General features: G+C 41.1%; 9 protein-coding genes and 1 non-coding gene across 10 annotated transcripts; 5 read left to right on the top strand and 5 right to left on the bottom strand.

Annotated features, from left to right (window-relative positions):
* Window positions 1-88: 88 nt before the first annotated feature.
* On the top strand, window positions 89-1579 carry RSC58 (Rsc58p; the record flags this gene model as incomplete). Its single annotated transcript, XM_003678677.1, has 1 exon — window positions 89-1579. One exon carries the CDS (start codon window positions 89-91, stop codon window positions 1577-1579), a length of 1491 nt encoding a protein of 496 aa, XP_003678725.1.
* A 95-nt stretch (window positions 1580-1674) lies between these two features.
* SMF3 (putative divalent metal ion transporter SMF3) lies at window positions 1675-3075 on the bottom strand (the record flags this gene model as incomplete). The annotated part of the gene is made up of 1 exon (XM_003678676.1): window positions 1675-3075. One exon carries the CDS (start codon window positions 3073-3075, stop codon window positions 1675-1677), a length of 1401 nt encoding a protein of 466 aa, XP_003678724.1.
* Window positions 3076-4077: 1002 nt separating this feature from the next.
* On the top strand, window positions 4078-8037 carry POM152 (Pom152p; the record flags this gene model as incomplete). Its single annotated transcript, XM_003678675.1, has 1 exon — window positions 4078-8037. One exon carries the CDS (start codon window positions 4078-4080, stop codon window positions 8035-8037), a length of 3960 nt encoding a protein of 1319 aa, XP_003678723.1.
* A 513-nt stretch (window positions 8038-8550) lies between these two features.
* MLH2 (mismatch repair protein MLH2) lies at window positions 8551-10578 on the bottom strand (the record flags this gene model as incomplete). Its single annotated transcript, XM_003678674.1, has 1 exon — window positions 8551-10578. The coding sequence occupies one exon, from the start codon at window positions 10576-10578 to the stop codon at window positions 8551-8553; it is 2028 nt and encodes a 675-aa protein (XP_003678722.1).
* Window positions 10579-10907: 329 nt separating this feature from the next.
* DPI35 (Dpi35p) lies at window positions 10908-11816 on the top strand (the record flags this gene model as incomplete). The annotated part of the gene is made up of 1 exon (XM_003678673.1): window positions 10908-11816. The coding sequence occupies one exon, from the start codon at window positions 10908-10910 to the stop codon at window positions 11814-11816; it is 909 nt and encodes a 302-aa protein (XP_003678721.1).
* Window positions 11817-12361: 545 nt separating this feature from the next.
* Window positions 12362-12763, bottom strand: GPG1 (Gpg1p; the record flags this gene model as incomplete). Its single annotated transcript, XM_003678672.1, has 1 exon — window positions 12362-12763. The coding sequence occupies one exon, from the start codon at window positions 12761-12763 to the stop codon at window positions 12362-12364; it is 402 nt and encodes a 133-aa protein (XP_003678720.1).
* A 210-nt stretch (window positions 12764-12973) lies between these two features.
* On the bottom strand, window positions 12974-15304 carry PRP43 (DEAH-box ATP-dependent RNA helicase PRP43; the record flags this gene model as incomplete). Its single annotated transcript, XM_003678671.1, has 1 exon — window positions 12974-15304. The coding sequence occupies one exon, from the start codon at window positions 15302-15304 to the stop codon at window positions 12974-12976; it is 2331 nt and encodes a 776-aa protein (XP_003678719.1).
* A 256-nt stretch (window positions 15305-15560) lies between these two features.
* COQ8 (protein kinase COQ8) lies at window positions 15561-17287 on the top strand (the record flags this gene model as incomplete). Its single annotated transcript, XM_003678670.1, has 2 exons — window positions 15561-15845; window positions 15923-17287. The coding sequence occupies 2 exons, from the start codon at window positions 15561-15563 to the stop codon at window positions 17285-17287; spliced, it is 1650 nt and encodes a 549-aa protein (XP_003678718.1).
* A 239-nt stretch (window positions 17288-17526) lies between these two features.
* On the bottom strand, window positions 17527-17627 carry TDEL0Atrna2W. The gene is made up of 2 exons: window positions 17591-17627; window positions 17527-17563 (listed from the first exon to the last, which is right to left on the bottom strand). It is a non-coding gene; the product is annotated as a tRNA-Trp (tRNA).
* An 813-nt stretch (window positions 17628-18440) lies between these two features.
* ARO5 (Aro5p) lies at window positions 18441-19292 on the top strand (the record flags this gene model as incomplete). Its single annotated transcript, XM_003678669.1, has 1 exon — window positions 18441-19292. One exon carries the CDS (start codon window positions 18441-18443, stop codon window positions 19290-19292), a length of 852 nt encoding a protein of 283 aa, XP_003678717.1.
* Between the last annotated feature and the right edge of the window lie 330 nt (window positions 19293-19622).

Here is a 19622-nt window from a genome sequence, read left to right as displayed (position 1 = left end):
ATAATACGACAATTCAAGATATTACTTCCTTTGGAAGTTCATCAAAAATAAAGGAAGATCACGTACCTTTAATTAATATTTGCAACAGATGGACTTAGGCAAACTCCTATCGAACCTATATTCGATATTGAAAGACGCATCTTCAAAATGTAAAGTGTTGGATGAGAGCTTCCCATCGAGTTTCCACGAGAAGGACCCAAATAAGATTTTCAGCTCGTATTGCACTTATATTAAAAGAAGAAGTGATGCCAATGGGATGATAAAGAATGAGGATAAATTGAAACTTACCACAATTTCACAGAAATTTGAAGACGGATTTTATGCAGCCGATCAAGGTGGTTTTTACCGTCTATATCATGATATCAGACTAGTTTGTACAATGCTCATCCATTACTACTCCCAGGGTACTAGGAATTACCAGATGGTTGACAAATTTTACAAGTTTGCAACAGAACTGTTATTGAGAGAATGTTATAAGATAGGGATGTCACTGTCAAACAACAAAACTAGCGGGAAAGAGTCAGCAGAGCCAGAAACTGAGCTCGACAGCATAATAGCCCATGATTTCATCAAGATGTCAACAACTTACAAGGTTTCTATCGCACAGACGTATCATATCAATACTGGTGATACAGACCTTTTCTCCTCTATGATAGCAAAATCTAATTTGGACAACAGGCCGCCAGAGCTTCCCAATAGTAATTTTGAAATCAACAAAGTAATCCCACAGACTAATATCTGTGAAGAAGCTCCAAGATTTGGGTTTATTGCGGCAAACACGAGTAATATTCCGGATCCGACATTACCACCCACCGAGATGATGTCTAGGTTTCTGCACCCTAACTGGTACGCTTTACCAACCACTGTATGGCTAAAGTACGGTGATTATAAGCAATGGGCTCCTTCGTTTAATGAGAATGGAACGGTTGTCGACTCTACAACTCGTGGGATCATATGGCTACAGAGGATAGGTTATTTACAACTCTACCAGGATGAAGCGAAAAAAACTGAAGGCAAAGAGGATACTGAGGTTCTGTCATCTGAAGAGCCCGAAGGAGTGAATGGCACAAAAACGGATGATATGGGGGCAGAATCCGAAGATGCAAAGAATAACAAGGCTGTTCAAAATGGGGAAGGAAATAACATGAATCATGAGGAAAAAATTGATGCAGTGAAGGAAGATGTGCCCGATAGTCTGTCAGATGAGGCAAAGGACGATCAAGCTTTACCCATTAAACTGGAAAACCTGCTGGGATGGAAACCCTCCAATTATATTGATAATGACGAAATTGATGAGTTCAAGAGTGGCACACAGGCGAAGTTAGTCACCTCGATACTCACAAAATTGCAGAAACTGAGAAAGGATAGAGTTTCGAAGAAAGTGTACAGACCTTCAGTAGAGGAGACACAACTATACAATAAGGCTCAAAGGCTCCTGAAAGAAGTGATTCTCGCGAAACAGATTTCCAAATTACCCATGAATCATTGCAGATCATTCCCAGTACTACAAGCCAACTATAACGGTAGCATACCTGTCGTAAGGTTGCAACCTACTAGAAAGAGGAAATCTAAGAAATAGTTTATACTAATATAAAGATACGTTTGATCTTATGTACTTGATGAGCTTAATGGCTTTAATGCAGTGCGATTCTTGGAGCAGATTCATTTAATGGGTTAGAAATGAACTTCTGCTCCAAGCATGAAACTTACTACGAGGTAGCAGTTTAGTCCACCAATTAATGCCCAAACTATGAACGCTGCAGCAGTCAACCAAGTGCTATTGGTATAATCGACGCATTTTTTGCTGGCCATGGTCAAGGGCGTGTTCTCATCTTCTTCTTCAGCTTCTCCATGAATGTCATGCACAGTCATGATCTTCTTATTGGCGGTGAAATAGATGAGCGGAGCCGACACAATCGGTAGAATCAACGAAAGCACGACTTGTGATAAATTCAGGACATTTGAAATACCCCGTTCGCCCATACCCAATGTAACAAACAAACATGGAATGATGGCAAGCAGTCTTGTACACAGTCTAGTGGCCCATGGAGGAAGTGACCATTCTAGGAATCCCTCAGAGACAATTTGACCAGCCACGGTACAAATAATACCGGCAGATTGACCCGAGAAGATCATCGCTAGTGCAAAGATTAACCCGGCGGCAGGAGAAATATAATGAACCAATAACTTGTAGATGGACAAGAGATCAGCGTCTTCAGCATCAGGTTGCCCGTATAATGTTGCTCCCGCGACGATCAGTATAGCAGAATTGACAAAAGTAGCAATGAGTAGTAATGAGATTATCAGTTCCGCGTAGGTATAATTCAAGTTATATTTAATTGCCTTCAAACTTGGACGAGTATCAACTCTACCATACTCTTTGATGTCGAATTCCTGTAAACGAGGCTTAACCAGTGATGAGCCCAAGTACAAAGAATGAGGCATCACAGTAGCCCCCAGAATCCCCAACGAAATGTATAACGCTTGTTGATCTTCGAAAATTATTTTAGATGGAAGGAAACCTTTTAGTAACTGTAATTTATCTGGCACCGAGATCTCGCATAACTCGAGTACGAAGCAAACGACTGTGGCAGCAACTAAAACACTAACAAACAGTTCGAATGCTCTCACTTTCTTCATGGAGGCCCCATTCTGTTGATAAAACATCAAAATTATGAGAACATCAAGCACTGTTAGCAAGACACCATATATCAGAGGTATACCAAACAAGATTTGTAATGCAACAGCAGTCCCAACAACTTCAGCAAGGTCAGTGGCAATGATTGCCAGTTCCGCAAAGAAATAAATCATCAGATTTAACTTCCTGGGCAAATGTCGACGACAGTTTTCTGCCAGATCATAACCAGTGACAATACCCAACTTGACACAAAGACATTGCAACAGTACAGCGAAGATGTTGGAAACGAACACTGAAAACAGTAAAGTATACTTGAATTGCGCACCTCCAGAAACACTAGTCGAATAGTTACCAGGGTCCATATAGGCCACACTAACCAAGATACCAGGACCTATGAAGGTTGCAAACTTTCGTAAAACCTGTAATACGCCCACCATTTTCGATGCTATGACTCTCTAAAGTAGAAGTCTCGAACTTTCGACTCTGGAACCGTGCCTTTTATCTTACTTGCCTTGTTTCTAGAAAAATTTCGCAAATCACGGACAATCACAAACCCTTCCTGACTCTTGATTCTGAACGTGCGCTGAGCTACCACGTAATAGTGGCTGTTGATCGATGCTTCGGTCCTTCGAGAGAATGCGATCCTCGCGATACTTTTACGATATCGAATGGCGCCATTATGCATCATTAACGGCTGCTTTGCTCGAATTGCACCCAAAAATTCGCCGAATCTCAGATAATTCAAATCTTGATGCGCATTCTATGAGCTTTGAGGTTGGCCAGTCTTGCAAGTTCAATAGAGCTTGGAAGTGCCTGAGTTTTGTATACTTGACTTGATATGATAACAGTTGTGATCACGTGGCAGGTTCTTGTGTATCAAATAGCCGCCATCATTTCTTGGACTTTCTTAATCAGTTCAATAACAGTCGCTTTGCACTGATAGTTGGGGGATTATGGGTGGTCACTGGTGGTGCATAGCATGTTGAAGAGTCTGGTGGAGAGAGAGTACTGTAATTTGTTTCGGCGGCAAAGTGATTCATCGAGTCAAAATTGTCTAGTAATTGATAGAAACAAAGTAGCTGGAAATCCTCAAGTACAGAGCTGACAGGTTTCGGTTTGCACAACTCGAGGAATTATCTGCTGACAGAGAAGTACTCAAATTTAACCGCGGATGTAGCAACGAAAGTGAAGTAATCTTTGAATATACATGTTCAAAATCTGACAATAATTGGCATTAAAGTGAGAGTTTACCGATTAGAAACAACTATCGAAGCTTTTTGTTTATAAGTTTACCACTTTGAACTTTAAAGGCCTTTATTATGGTCACTTACCACGGGGCTTCGAAATTTGAATGGTAAACAGAAAAGTTGCAAATGAAGCGAATCTACAAAGGTGTTTGAGTAATCAGTTCTGGAATTGAATTCGTTAGGCTAATTCCAATGGATCGAGAGTACATGCTGGGCTCCACTCCCCGAGGGAACCATTGGATGGGGGCTTCTTCGACCAGCTCTGCATATCGCCCCAGTGCATCTTCAACAAGTCAGCAAAGGCGATTTCGTCAATCTCCCAGTTACGATGGATCCGGTCCATTCATTACACAGAGCTCTCGGAATGAACAGTTAGACAGTGTAAAATACACTCCGAGCTCGCAGCGAAAATATTCTACCGATCCTCAGCCATTACCATTGATATCGCCAGAGGTAGTAGACATATCAAGGCAGCGAGCGTTGGCTCTTCTCGTATTTGCCATTATTCAAGGGTACAAGATTTATGATCTAATTCTACTGAAGAAAGGTTTGCCTGTGTTAGGGCTGCTATTCAATGGCTCAAGGATCAACTTTATCATCAAATATTTCCTCATTGACTCCATGTTTCTGTATTTCTTACCCACTTTCAAGATCCCAAAATTATGTTTCAAGTCCTGGGCCGTATTTGTCCAACTTGTGGTTATGACATTACTTACCATTCTGATATCCAGTGAACAAGAATTTGTACTACTATCCGTCATTGCTTCCGCTTGGAGGAAGTTCAACACAAAGGAGATGAGTCTCACGGGGTCTGCGGTCAATATGAGAAAGATAATGGATTCGTCATCTCATTTCAAGGGTGCTTTGACTATAAAGATCTTGCCTGAAAATACGGCTATGCTCAACCCCTTGCATGATTCCTACTGCCTACCGATGGACACCAATCTATTACCAGAGGGCCACATAAAGGTTCCTATCAGAATTAATTCAACTGCAGATATTTCATTGGTGCAGGTTGAGTTCAAGGATATGTATACTCAAGCCACAGAGTTGAGAAATCTGACGAGCAAACAATTCCGGATTGTTAATGACTTGTCACATCTGTTACCTAGAGACAAATTGATGAGGCAAAAGGTTCAGGATACTTCAACCATTCGTTACGTGGAATTACCATTGAAAGAAGTCGGATTTTACCAAATAAAGAAAATTGTTGATTCCAAGAATTTCAGTCTCAAAATCTATCAATCTCATCTCATAGTCTCCCATTGTCCTGTGGCAGCCATTACAGGTTTGGGGAATTTCGACAGGTGTGTTGGGGATTCTGATAAAGTTTCCATTGACGTTCAGGGTGTTCCGCCCATGAAGCTGTCATACACGAAGAGCATCAACGGTAAAGCGCAAACGTATGTGGATTCAAATTTGGTGCCAGAGTTCTTCGAAACGCCACTTCAGTCGACGAGAAAGCAGATCTTTTCCGCCACTGATCTACAAGATTTGAGATGGTGTCGCAGTTATCCTGTGACGATCAATCTCGATACCCCAGCTTCCCAGGATGGACACTATACATATAATATTGATAAATTGGTCGACGGTTTGGGTAATGTTATGGATTTTACTAAGATACCGTCAAGCCTTCAAAAGGACTATCAACTTTCTTACAACTTTAATGCTCATGGGATTCCAAGAGCCTCTTTAGAGGAGAAGTTTGATTCCAAGTCATCAACTAAGAGATCAATGGTAATCAAATTTGAGCATGCCCATGACTGGAGTTCTTCTGCCCCCTACTTTGCGAATGTGTCCTTCATTGACGAGAATCAAAAATCTCAGACAAAGACTTTCTCAACAAAACATCATTCGCACCAATTTGAGGCCGAATTCCCAGGAACTTACAGGCTCGAAAGTGTCAGCTCTAACCATTGTCCCGGAGTAGTGATGGGTAAGTCTAGCATCCTCGTGACGAGACCTGTTCCACCCCAGTTGGACATCAAATCTGTCCCAATACTCGATCAATGTGTGGGTCAAGTCGGCTTGAATTTCGATTTAACTTTCACTGGCGCGCCTCCATTCCACTACAAGGCTATGATATACAAATTGGAAAAGAATGGAAAGCGTAAACTGTATGACACAAAGAGGTACTCCTCAGAAGGCACAAGAAGTCAATTCAGCTACAGTCCATCTACTGAAGGGAATTATGAGATTGTGTTTGACCATTTGACCAATCAACTCTTCCACGAGCCTATAGTTCTTGAGCCACGAAGCAAATATACATTCAAGACTTCTATGAGGGTTAAGCCAAGTGCTCAATTGAAGAGAGTTAAAGAAGTCAATCTATGTTTGGGGGAGCAAACGAAAATCCCAGTGACCTTCCATGGAGAGCCTCCATTTGCGCTGAATTACGATATACTTGAAACATCTTCTAATAAGAGAAGCTCATACCGTGTTGACAAACTACATTCTTATGAGCATGAGATTGAAATCCCACGATTTGAGGTGGGTGGTGATTACATCATTTCTCTGGTGTCTGTGAAGGACTCTTCAGGATGCCTTGTCGGTCTCAGTGAGCCAGATGCCAGAATCAAGATCAGAAGAGATGTTCCATCTGCTTCTTTCAATCTGTTAGACAATTCAAATGAAGCTAAAATTAAAGAGGGATCATTCGCTGAGATTCCTATCAAACTATCTGGTGAGGCGCCTTTTGTACTCAAGTATCAGCATTTGGATTCATCAGGTCAAGTTCTCGGTACATATGAGAGTCAGTTTCACTCAAGTCACAAACCAGCTTTGAAAGCCGGAAAGGCTGGACGCTATAGACTAGTAGGTATCCGTGATGCTAGTTGTAAAGGAGAAATAGAAACCCCTGATGCGCAATTTCAGATATGCTTCCTGGACAAGCCTAAATTTACGGTATTGGATAACTCAAGAATAAGCAAACTGGCTGACACAACTTTCGCAAAGCAGAGTGTCTGCCAAGGTGTTGAAGGCACTGTAGATCTAGCATTATCCGGTTCTCCTCCTTTCTTTCTTAAATTCGACCTAGTCACTCCAAGTGGCAAATCATACACTAAAAACATCCAAGTCGCTACGAAATACGCCACAATCAAATTACCAAATGATGAGCCTGGTGAATATGTCGTGATCATTGGCGCTTTACATGATTCAAACTATGGGGAAGAGGATTTTGCCAACGCCGGCTACATTGCACCAGAAGTCGTTGTTAAGCAGAAGGTTAACCCGTTACCAGAAGTGAAATTCTCTGACTCCGGCAAAACCTATAGAGCCTGCTCGACAGCTGTAAATGAAGAGAATTCTTCATTGGAGCGTATTGGGGTTAAATTCCATCATGGGGAGGCTCCTTTCTCAGTAACCTTCAACATTTACCATGAGAGTACCAGCAGATCTGAACATGTCACAATCCAAGACATTCAGCCGGGATCGTTCCCTTACAGAAAACTATATGAAGGTCTCAATCTTGGCACTCACCTTGTGGCTATTGAAAGAATTGTCGACGCTAATGGATGCACTAATGAGAAGATTGCTTCTAGTAACGATCACATTTCAATTTCCATTACCGATGTTCCCAAAATTCATTTACTAGATTCTTCAGCAGAGTGTTGTGTCGGAGACTACGTCGCATATCAACTAAGTGGCAACGCTCCTTTCAATATAAGATATGAATTCAATGGGGCACAACTGAAACTAAAAGAGCATACCTCTCAGTTTGTAAGACTGGCCTCCGAGCCGGGCACAATATCAATTCTCTCCATTGGAGATGCAACGTCACAGTGCGTGGTCGACTTCAGGAAACAAAATATGAAGAAAGAGTTTGAAAAATTATCGCTTTTGATCCATCCAATACCATCTGTCACTGTCTCTCAGGGACGCAACATTGTTGAAGACATTCATGAAGGTGATCAAGCTGAAATCATCTTCTCATTCGAAGGTAGTCCACCGTTCTCCTTAACTTACGTAAGGACAGAAGAAGCAGAAGGAACTCTGGGCAAGGGCAGGCCTCAGATTGTGGAAACTCATAAGGTCACCGATATATATTCCTATGAGTACAAGGTCGTTACGAGCTTGCAGGGGACTTATGAGGCAATCGAAATATCTGACGCATTTTGTTTTGCCAAGAATGATGCATTTTTCAATCATTGATCGCATAACCAAGCATAAGTCGGGCATATCTAAGTCTTTTTCAAGACTCTCAACAGAAACGTGTAAACATTTGTTATATGCTGCTCTACCATCATATTAATTCGAGTACTTAAAACGACCATTCTAACCATCCAATACCTATTGGCTAACTATAATCAAGTAGACTGGCCAACTACCCGAGATATATCTTCAGAAAACGGTATCAAAGATACCAACGTAGCGGTACAATATAGGGCTTCAATCTTAGGTAATCGATCACATATATAGTATCATTTAAAACTTCTGGATTAACTGATGACTTTTGAGCATTCTCTCTACTATGTGATGTCATTTGATCCTATTGATCAGAAGCAGTCTCCAATACGCATCGCATTTATATAGTTAAGTTTGCAATGCTGTCAGCTAAATTTCATCGTTCTCATTGGAAAGAGACCTGCATTGAATCAATACCGCCTAATTCTGCCAATCTTTAATCGAATTTCCTCATGAGAGAAAATTTCATGCCAGAACTCTTCAAACTGTCAGTTTAAACCATTCGTCGTTTGCTCGTGACAGTGAAATTTGCTTGTTTCTGAAAGCACCTGAGAAGTACATAAGACTTCTTGATATAGTATGAGTTGGATCCTCATCCCTAGCTAGCCATTTGAGCTCTTCTTTATATTCAGCCTTTCCAGCTCTGTCCAAATTATATCGCATCGTGATTGTCAGGCCCTGGGTGGACTCAGAAAACATGTCAATTCTCTCTCTCGTTATCAAAGCTCTGTCATCCTTGCTTCCGTCATCTACCAAAGTTGTCTCGTTAGGTGAAGAACACTCACTGTCTTCAAGGTCTTTCTTTGATATGACTTTTTTAGCCGGTATACCATCGTTAATGCCCATTCTTTGTTGAACCTTGGGTTTCAGTGAGAACTCTTCATTTGGAGTGTGTTTGACAAAATTAGAGTTCATATTATTTGAGTCTCTTTTCTGGTTCAATTTATGGTCAACTTTTCGTAGCTTTGCAGTCATGAAAGGATTTGAAAGTGAAACATCCTTTGCCAAAACCATGTCTTCATCTGTAGCCTGAGGCGTTTCGTAATTATACGTCAAAGAAGATGGCAAATCAGATCCTCTCGAGTCCTGACTGTTAATACATTCATCAGAGATCAGGTTTCGCTTCCATCTGTTATCATCAGAATTTAACAGGTCTGATGTCGAAGTACGTTTTCGGTTTCGACCGCCGCTATCAACAGTCATATTGTCTATTTGAGGTGATAAGATCGTTATGCCGTCTGTCGGCCTTTGGTCAGTTGGATTGCCAGCCCGATAATCTAGACATTCATGGCTCTCTGGTCTGCTTGAGGCGAGACTGTATCCTTGAGTAATACTTTTACGCACCACATCTACGTCCCTGACCACTGTAGACTGATCATTGCCCTCTGCATCAAAACCATCGATATTATTTATTTCTGTGTCTCCAACCGTATCGGTGATGTAGGAAAATAGGCACTTTTCTATCCCATTCATGATGAGTTCCGTGTCTTTGATGAGCACGTCATCTTTTCCTGGCTCGACATTGAGGTCTAGTAGTTTTGTATCACATTTAAGATTGATGTACCATGCCATTGGTTCAGGTAAATTCAAACTGCGGTAGACCTTGTTGATAATCTTTTTTATAGATCCCCCAAAGTTTAAACGAAGTGACATTGCTCTATTGTTTACAGACAGAAATTTTCTGGCCCTCTTTAGGCTAACGATATCCGATGGAGATTGCTTACTCGGTAGTATGACATCTAAATGTACAAGGTTGGTCACTGTAAGATCATTTTTGACCAAAAAGTTCTCAGAGGCCGTGTTCTTCAATTGTGCTATGGCGGAGAGCGCTCTTACCCTTGAAAGGTTTGTACCCAGAGATCCCTGAAGTTGCCTCTTGGTAACCAGACCAGTCTTTTCAACACTGACGAGATAGAAGTGAAAACGGATAGATCGAAAGTTCAAAGCATAGTGATTAATGAGGCGATGAATCTCGTCGTTGTTTTTTGGAGCTCGTGAAGATATCTGTATATACCTGGCTCTCAATCCCAGGAGTAAATTTCTGATTATAACGTTGGTACCAGAGGGACATGAGGTTCTCTTCCTCGTATTCTCCTTGATGTGTCCATTTTTATCAACGAGCCACTTCTCGCCTACCTTCTCATTGTTGGTCCTAGTTATTATTTGCATGGAGCCCTTTTGGTTGGCCAAATTGGACAAAGAGAATAATGCTTGTCCTCTGAAGCCCAATGAACTCAGATTCGAAAGATCCCTCAGCGAACTTATCTTGCTTGTCGAGTGTTTTGAGCACATGAGTGCCCTGTCTTCTGCATTGACACCGGAACCATCATCTCTGACACTGATGTAGTTGCAACCACTGGTCCTTGCATCGACATCAATGTAGATATTGGTGGCTCCGGCGTCTATCGCATTGTCTAAAAGCTCCTTGACAGCATATTTGGGATCTAAGATTACAGAACTGGATATAATACGCCATTTGGAAGTGTCTGGGATCTCCTTGATTGCCATCTGCGCAAGATCTATACCTGTTAAACACCAAACTTTCTCAGAATTTTTCAACTCTAGTACTCCTTCAACAATGACTGATGTAGTCAATCTAAGGGCTACTTGGTAAATACCAGCGGCTTCTCAATGCACCAAACCCTTGTTGGTGAACAATACCTTTAGGATGAAGCACCAAATCCAGCGAAAACACAGCTATAATGCACAGAACGCATTCGCTCACTTCTTTTGTTTATTCGACGTGAAAGGAATCTATCTTCCTGTTCATCTCTTCTTTCTTCTAAGCGATAGCGATAGTCTTTTACTCAATAAACGGCAGCACGAGCTTGGTAGCGATGGCATTCCCCAAACGTATGTCAATAGGCAGCTGGAAACAGCCTTTGAAGCCAGAGACACCGAAAGTAATCACTTTCGATGCTTATAATACCCTCTATGCTACGACCTTGCCGGTCATGGAACAATACTCGATAGTCGCCAAGAAATACAACATCAACACAGACCCAGAACAGTTAAAACAGCGATTCCCAGCAGTATTCAAAGCATTGAAGAAAGAGCATCCAAGTTACGGCAAGTATACCAACATTACGGCGATTGAATGGTGGTCTCTACTGATAAGAAATGTCTTCCATCCTGCAGAAGCTTCAAAAGAGATGATAGATGAGATACTCTCGAGATTTGAAGGTGAGCAAGCCTACAAAGTGTACCCAGACGTTCTGGATTTTTTAAAAGAGGTCAAAATGAAACATCCTAATGTGGTTCTTGGTATTATCAGTAACACTGATCCAATTGTTGATATATTGCTGAAGAATCTTGGGCTTCATGACTTTTTCGAAGATCATATATATCTGTCCTACAACCTTGGAGTGAAGAAACCATCAAAAGAGATTTTCGATCGTGCTATTGAGGACATCTGTTCGAAAGTTCCTGGGCTCTTAGAGAGTTCGAGCCTGCAGGATTTGAAAAGAAGGTGCTGGCATTGTGGTGACGAGGCAACTAATGATTTGCATGGCGCCGAACAGGCAGGCTGGAATGGAGTGCTCATTGATAGACATAACAAGTATGGCTATCTGTCCAAGTCCTTTGAAGAGGTCGAGCGAAGCGCAGACCTTTTATCCATTGATAAAATCGATAGTAATTGTGATGCAAGCTACAAGCTAAGTTTAAAACAAACGGATACACTTTTTCTAAAGGAAAGAGCTTGTGTTGTCTCCAACTTTGAGACTTTAAAAGCTATGCTCCTTTAATGAACCCGGGGTACACACATTCTGTTACAGGAAATCTTACTTTCCCTAGCAGATCCTATTACTCGAGATTCATGAGAGTGCGAATGAAATGTAGGCTCGAGTGTCGTTCCCATGCTTTTCGATGGATCTTTGTATTACATTTTCTGTGAGCGAGTATCGATTGATGGCCAAACATTCGCACACAATTTACCTGCCAGTATTCTTTATCCTAATAGCTGGTAGTCGCGTCACTCCTAGGACTTAATATACCATGACATTCTTTTAGTGTCGTAGTAAAATATTGTGACAAGTATAAATTTTTATGCAATTTGTGACACAGGGTCACCAGTTACGTATAGCTATGCATCCAAGTCTTCAAACTGACGGATGACTACAGCAGCATGATGGGGGGTGGGGCCTTTCACGAGTTCAATCATGTCGAGCTCGCTGTTAATTAACCCCACATCGGGTTAGATAGTATGGTACGTTGAAAAGACGAGATGATTGACCAGTTAGTATGCTAATGTTGTTGAAAGCTGGGTCTATAGCAGGAATAACTGCATTATCTAATGATAACTGCCTCTTCGAGCGTATAACTTCAGGATTTCGTTTGTTCGGAGTAGTTCTTCATCCAACTTTTCGAATAGTTCTTCAAAATCCCAACAATTTTCACAAATTCTCGAATGCAAGGCAGATCTGTATAATCTCTTGGCTCGTTCTCTGCTTTCCATCACATTTACCATCAAAGATGGTAATTCTGCAGCTACTATAGTTGAAGTTACCGATTCGGAAGTCTTATAAAAACTAACTTGGTCTGCCAATCCATGTAATTCCTTTACGGCCTCCATCAGGCTACCTTGGGCATTCGTATACAGTATCAACTGAAAAATATCGTCATCATTTGGTTGTCTTCCAGAGACACATTTCATACCATCGATAAACACGGCGGACCTAGTTCTATTACACATTATGTGAATTGCTGGTCCAACTGACAGTTACGCCACTTGCTTGCATTCTTGCCGGTCATATATGTAGTCGAAAAGGACCCTTCTTAGTAGCTTATTCTTAGAAAGGGGCCCCAGGAGATCCACCTTAGTGGCGCGGATCGAGGATCACTTTTGTGAGGTTTTTGCAGTGAAATTGAATGTATCGCGTGTTATTATACCAAGCTCTAGAATCTATTTAATCTTATGCTTATCCTTCTTACTCTTCTTCTTGTGCTTATCGGAGTTCTTGTCGCTCTTGAGCTGTCTCATTGTGTGAACTCTCTCTTGAATTCTCTCTAAAGACAATTTCACATCACCTTTTTGAAAATTATCCAGATCATAGTAAGCTGGAGCTAGCTCTATCAGCCATTCTGGCCTTATGGATGTGACTGTCCTTATGTAGTTCTTTGTTGTGAGCACGAACTCATTGTATATGACCCATTCGGCATCGTGACCCAAGACTGTGCTTGGATGGATAAGAACGTCCTGGTTGTCCTTGACCGTGATATAACCTTTCCCGCCGGATCTCTTCTTGGCGACTTGCATGAAGAAACCTGACGCTAGTGCTCTTCTGATATTGTCGTGATATTTTGGGCTGTCGAAGTCGGTAGTATTCAGCTCCAGGTTGTGACGAACCATCAATCTCTCCAGTTGCGAACGGATGTTATCTGCAGCAGATAAAGATCTGTAATTGAGGAAATGGTCGCGACACCACTTGTGGATACCGTACTCGTATGCTTCGTCGGATTTGAATCCGTGATAAACGTTCAGTAAAGTTATGTGATCACCATCGGGATGCGCAAAATAGTTCTTGGCATCATCTGCTCTCTTCTTATCTTTTGAGGGACGAATGAAGACGTTAGGTACGGAAAGCATCGCCACAATGGTCAAGATTTCTTCTGAACAGTTGAACTCGTATGAGCCAATTAACATGACGGCCAACATTGGATCCAATGGGAATTGAGAAGTCAGTCTACCGAGAGCGGTCAAGTTACCATCGTCATCTAGACAAGCTAGATAGTTCAATTCTTCTAAAGCTCTCATCATGGTTTCAGGTGCAGGTGGATCCATAAAATCGAAATGAACCAAGTCATCGATTCCCAATTTTTTCAATTCGAGAACGGTTGACGACAAGTTGGAACGTAGAATTTCTGGATAACTTTGTTCGATCAGTTCTTTCTTGAACGCTTCTTCAGTGTATAGTCTGAAACATTTACCTGGTCTAGTACGACCAGCACGACCTGCTCTTTGTTGGGCGGATGCCTTTGAAATGGGTGAGACTAACAAAGACTCCACTCTAATTCTTGGGTTGTAAACTTTTTGCTTGGAGAAACCGGGATCAACAACATAAACCACACCATCAATCGTAAGTGAGGTTTCAGCAATGTTGGTGGAAATCACAACTTTTCTACCTGGCCTACCGTTATGAGACTCCGGAGCGGGTTCAAAGATACGTTGTTGCAAATGTGGTGGTAAAGAACCGTACAATGGGTACACTGATAAGGGCCCACAACCTTCATCTCTAACCAATTGATCGCCCTCAAGTGAGATCTTCCTCACGGCATCCTCGATTTCATCCTCACCTGTCAAGAACAGAAGAATGTCACCAGCTTCCTCCGTGGCGTGAATTTGTAGAACGGTACGAATAGCCGAGTCTAAGTAGTCCCTCTGGAACTCTGGTGTGTAATAAATTTCGACAGGGAAAGTTCTACCTGGAACTGCAAGCAATGGTGCATCTAGGAAATACTTTTGGAATTTCTCTGCATCTAAAGTAGCAGACATAACAATAATTTTCAAATCAGGTCTTCTCACTACCACTTGCTTCAATAAACCCATCAAGATGTCAGTAGCCAAAGTACGTTCGTGCGCTTCATCTAAAATAATACAGGAGTAACGTTTTAGCTCGTGGTCTTCCATAGCTTCTCTCAAAAGCATACCATCGGTCATATACTTTAAGATAGTTTTGTTTGAGGTCTTGTTCTCAAATCTGATGGAATAACCAACTTCTTCACCTAGTTTGACATCCATTTCCTCTGCCACTCTTTGTGCCACCGACATTGCGGCCACACGACGTGGTTGTGTACAGGCTATTTGAGTATTTTGTAAATGTGGCATCTCATCGAAAAGCACAAATTGTGGAATTTGAGTGGTCTTACCAGAACCAGTCTCACCAACAAACACCATGATTTGATTGTTCTGGTAAATCTTCAAAAATTCTGCACGTTGAGCATGTACTGGTAATTCACGTCTAATCTTAAGAATATCAAAGTATTTTGGTGTAAAATCACCACCAGTGAAAGGATTTACTTTACTGTCCTCCAACCTAGCAGCTTGCTCCGCAGTCGTCTGATGACGAATCATCCCATTGAACTCACCTGCATCGTGGTGTGTAAGTGGCTCTTCCGGTGGTACTGGATGTTTTCTGGTTCTTTCTTCGGCTGCTTCGGCAGCCAGTTCTGGAACCGATGTCTCGACCGGATCGTAGTGTTCAGTTTTCTCTGAAAGTCTTCTCTTTGAGCCCATTTCAATATATAACTTCAGATCACCGCTAGTAACCACCAAGAGTGTTCAAGGCTTGTCGATCTGTGTGAGAATCTTTCGATATCTAGCTCATCGCCAATCTTTTATTACTATTATCTAAAAATTTTCCAACCGGGTAAAGAAATGAAACGGAATCGTTTAAGCTTCCTAAGGGAATATAGATGCCAAGAACTGGTCAAAGGGCTGATAGTAATTGTGCACTTCGTTGACCCATTGAATCGCATTTTGAGACCCCAAGATGAGCAGTCGGCAGACTCTTTACCAGGCCTTTTGTCTGGCTTCATCAGCCAAAGAAGTCCTGAAGGGCTCTGCATCAATTGCAAAAGAGTCGCTATCGCAATGGGTGAATACTTCTCATTTGACAAGACCAATTTTAATGCAGTATCAATGCTACTATGATCCAGAGTGGGAAAAAGCTAAGAAGTTGTCGCAAGAAGTGAAATTGAAGAGTCAGTCAAAAAAGCACAAGAGGAGACCTGGAATCAGACACTATTCAACGTCTTCGAAACCAAGCATTGAGAAAGTATGTAACTGATACAGGTGATTAGTTGCGTATAGCATCGCGTATGATCGTATAATTGACTAACAATATTGTTTTAGCCGACTGAAGAAGTTGAAGAAGATATTGGACGAAAGAGACAAGAGTTGCAAAGTTCACAGGTACCGTCATCACGTATATCTAGGTTGTTTCATTATGGTTCATTGGCGGCAGGTGTGAGTATTAATGCAGCTTCCGATGGTTTATCTAAAGTGGTGAAAGGGCAGACTCCTACATGGAAATCGCTGATTTATTCTGATAGTAACATTGATAGGATTGCCAAGAAGTTCTCACAGATGAGAGGTGCCGCGTTGAAGATTGGGCAAATGATGTCGTTTCAGGATGATAAAGTTTTACCAAAGGAATTATATGTGATTTTATCTCGAGTTCAGAACAGCGCCCATTACATGCCTCACAGACAGTTAGAGAAAGTTATGAAACGAGAATTGGGCTCTGATTGGCAAGATAACTTCTTGTCTTTTGATAGAGTGCCCATTGCAGCAGCTAGTATCGGTCAAGTGCATAATGCTGTGTTAAAGACGGGGGAGAAAGTAGTTGTCAAGATCCAATATCCCGGCGTGAAGGATTCGATTGACTCGGATCTGAACAATTTGCTCATGCTCCTCGGAGCATCACGTTTACTACCAAAAGGTTTGTTCTTGGATAAGACAGTGGCAAACTCAAGAACAGAACTAAAATGGGAATGTGATTATGTGAGAGAATCGCGTGCATTGCAAAAATTTGAAGAACTTTTAAAGGATGATTCGGTGTTCGTAGTTCCTCACGTTTACTCAGACCTTACCACCACGAACATTATCACGATGGCTCGGATGGAAGGTACAGAAATCATGAAATTACCAAAGAAAACATCACAGGAAGTCAAGAATTTTATTTCTGAGAACATTATGAGACTTTGCTTGGAGGAGATTGCTACTTTCCAATACATGCAAACGGATCCCAACTGGGCAAATTTCCTTTACAACGAAAAGACAGGCAAGATCGAGTTATTGGATTTCGGTGCTTCAAGACCATACCCATCCGAATTCATCACCAAATACCGTAAATTGCTGACTCTCGCAACACGCAAAGATCGTGAGGGTGTTCGCAGAGTATCGCAAGATCTTGGGTATTTGACTGGTCTAGAATCCCAGGCAATGGTCGATGCACATGTAAACAGCGTTTTGACTCTAGGTGAACCATTCTGTGGACCTCTCGACAAACCTTTCAGTTTCAAGGACCAGAATGTGTCTGATAGAATCAGATCCAATATCAGTTTAATGTTGAATGAACGACTATGTCCACCACCAGAGGAGACATATTCTCTACACAGAAAGTTCAGTGGAATTTTCTTACTTTGTGCAAGAATGGGAGCCTCAGTTCATTGCGCAAAACTCTTTCATGATATTTTTCTTCTAGATGAACAATAACTTGTACATAAAATGTATATTATTAGATGATCTTTTCTCTAATAAGCAATGCCCCAGTTGTTGTAGCGAACAAAACATAAAATCAGTAAATGCGTTAAAAAAAAAACAACGCTATTGCCTACATACAACCTAATTAGTATCAAAGAAGTGCGTTATAGTTTTAATTTGATCAAGAATGCGACTGACTTATTCGATATCACTGTTTCAAGTATTCTTATACTGAGAAGAAAAAAATAAAATGAAACGGACAGGAATTGAACCTGCAACCCTTCGATTGCAATTCCGTGGAAATCCCAGGATTTAACTGGAGTCGAAAGCTCTACCATTGAGCCACCGCTTCATCTTGTTGAAAGTTTAGTTAATGAAAAGAACATACTCTGTTGAAAATGCAGAGCGCAGATCACGTTCATTCTAAGATAATTAAGCTCAACCAGTGCTTCTTGATGAACCTTCGGCTGCTAGTACTATAAATTATGATGTATCTGTGAGTCTGCCAGATGTAAGAGAGGTCGACTCAGGAAGACCAACACTCTGAGACCGAAACGAATACTTTATAGTTGCAAGGAAAAATAGGCGCCGTGGGTTGAATAACATTTATATGGGGATCCGATATCCAACTTACGTGCCGTTGGCCGTTATAATGTCCTCAACGGGTCTCCTGTATGACCCATATATACTGCCTTGAATGCCAAACAAACTCGTCTCTGCTGCGTATTCGATGTGCCGAGGTATTATTAACCATCCTACCAAATATCTTGCTACTTCTGGTCTTGGTTTTGGTAATCATTTCAACAGAACTTGATTATCTCATCTATATGTAACCCAAATGCTCACTTTAACTTACTAATTATAAACAAGGCCTGCCTTGTATACAGTAAAAAACGCTTTAACATAGTGATCTAAAAGAACGACTAAGCTCTATCAACTAGCAATTTCAACGCCATGATGAGATCTTTTCAGATTCATTGACGGGTATTGCCAATCTTACAAGTGACTCATCTACTGATTAAGGTGATTAGTCACTGCGCGAAGTGACAAAATTTGAAATTTTGCCTGTCTTCAGGATATTCAAACAGATTTATATATATACACCAAGCGATATATAAAAGTTGCACTTAGCTAGAAGTTTATTTCATTTGTGGATTTATTGACTATGACAGGATCTGTAGAGTTTGAAGGACTGGTGAAGAAATTCGAAAAGATGATTAACGACCGCAAGATACCGTCTCTTAAGAACCAAGAGGTCTTTAACGACATTTGCAAAAACCTAATAATATCACAATCCAAACCTTTACTGGAATTTATCGATATACTGCTAGAAAAACTGATGTACCCCCGAAAGTCGAAGTCTTTGATTCATCTTCTGACATTACAGGATCCCGACATTCAAAGAGAAGTGGATTATAAAATTTTTGATCTTGGCCATCCAAGGATATTAGAGATAATATTGATCAGACAGAAAATCGTTGAAATAAAAGCAACAGGGAATGAAGCATGGAAATCATCAGAATTTACACCAAAGCTACTGCGAAAGCTGAACCAAATTTACCTATTGATTGTGAACCTTTTGCAAGTGCTTAGTGACCATATTGAAGTTCCTTCTCACTCCAATTTCTACAGGCAAATTGTCACCGAGAGCATATCTGATTTTCAGACCGCTTTTGAGACCTTCAATTCACTCAACTTTATCTTTCAAGCGCTCTTGAGAAGTGTAGAAAAATTTGGAATATCTGATGAAAGGATCTTTCACGTTGACGGAAACCTGTTGTCCAAGATAAAAACATTCTCAGACGACAATCTGATCTGGTATGAAAGCCTGATGATAGAATCCATAGCTGTGAGGGAATACCTGCTGGTTGAAAAGAAGATTTACGAAAACGAACACAATGATCAAATGGATGAGGTCAGTGCATTGGCTATAAAGGCAATTTACAGTCCGAAGTTCGAACAATTCCTCGCCAAAAGAAAGGCAAGACTAAACATTAGCAATCGCAGAATTTTCTAAAAAACAGCCTGTATATTTAAAATTCAATAGGGCTCAAGACAACAATATGGAATGGAATTCTATTTACTAATATTAATACTATACTGTATATACGTATTATCTTTTAAGGTTTAATGTGTCACATGACGTCTTCTCATATGGTTGCCAAATAGGGCAAAACACAAACAAAGTTGCCCATCACCACAAGGAAGAGAATGGTTTATCCATAGAAGAGCTCAAGGATCGACTATAGCTGCCATTAGCTTGCTTAATAGGGTGAAGCACCATCCCTGGATTTCATCAGTAGCTTCAAAGACCTGCAAAAAATTTGCAAAACTGGCATTGAGCGTT

Source organism: Torulaspora delbrueckii, chromosome 1 (assembly GCF_000243375.1).
Source record: "Torulaspora delbrueckii CBS 1146 chromosome 1, complete genome".
Lineage (NCBI taxonomy): Eukaryota > Fungi > Ascomycota > Saccharomycetes > Saccharomycetales > Saccharomycetaceae > Torulaspora > Torulaspora delbrueckii.
Note: the sequence above shows the minus strand (reverse complement) of the source record. Positions and strands in the feature narration are given on the sequence as shown.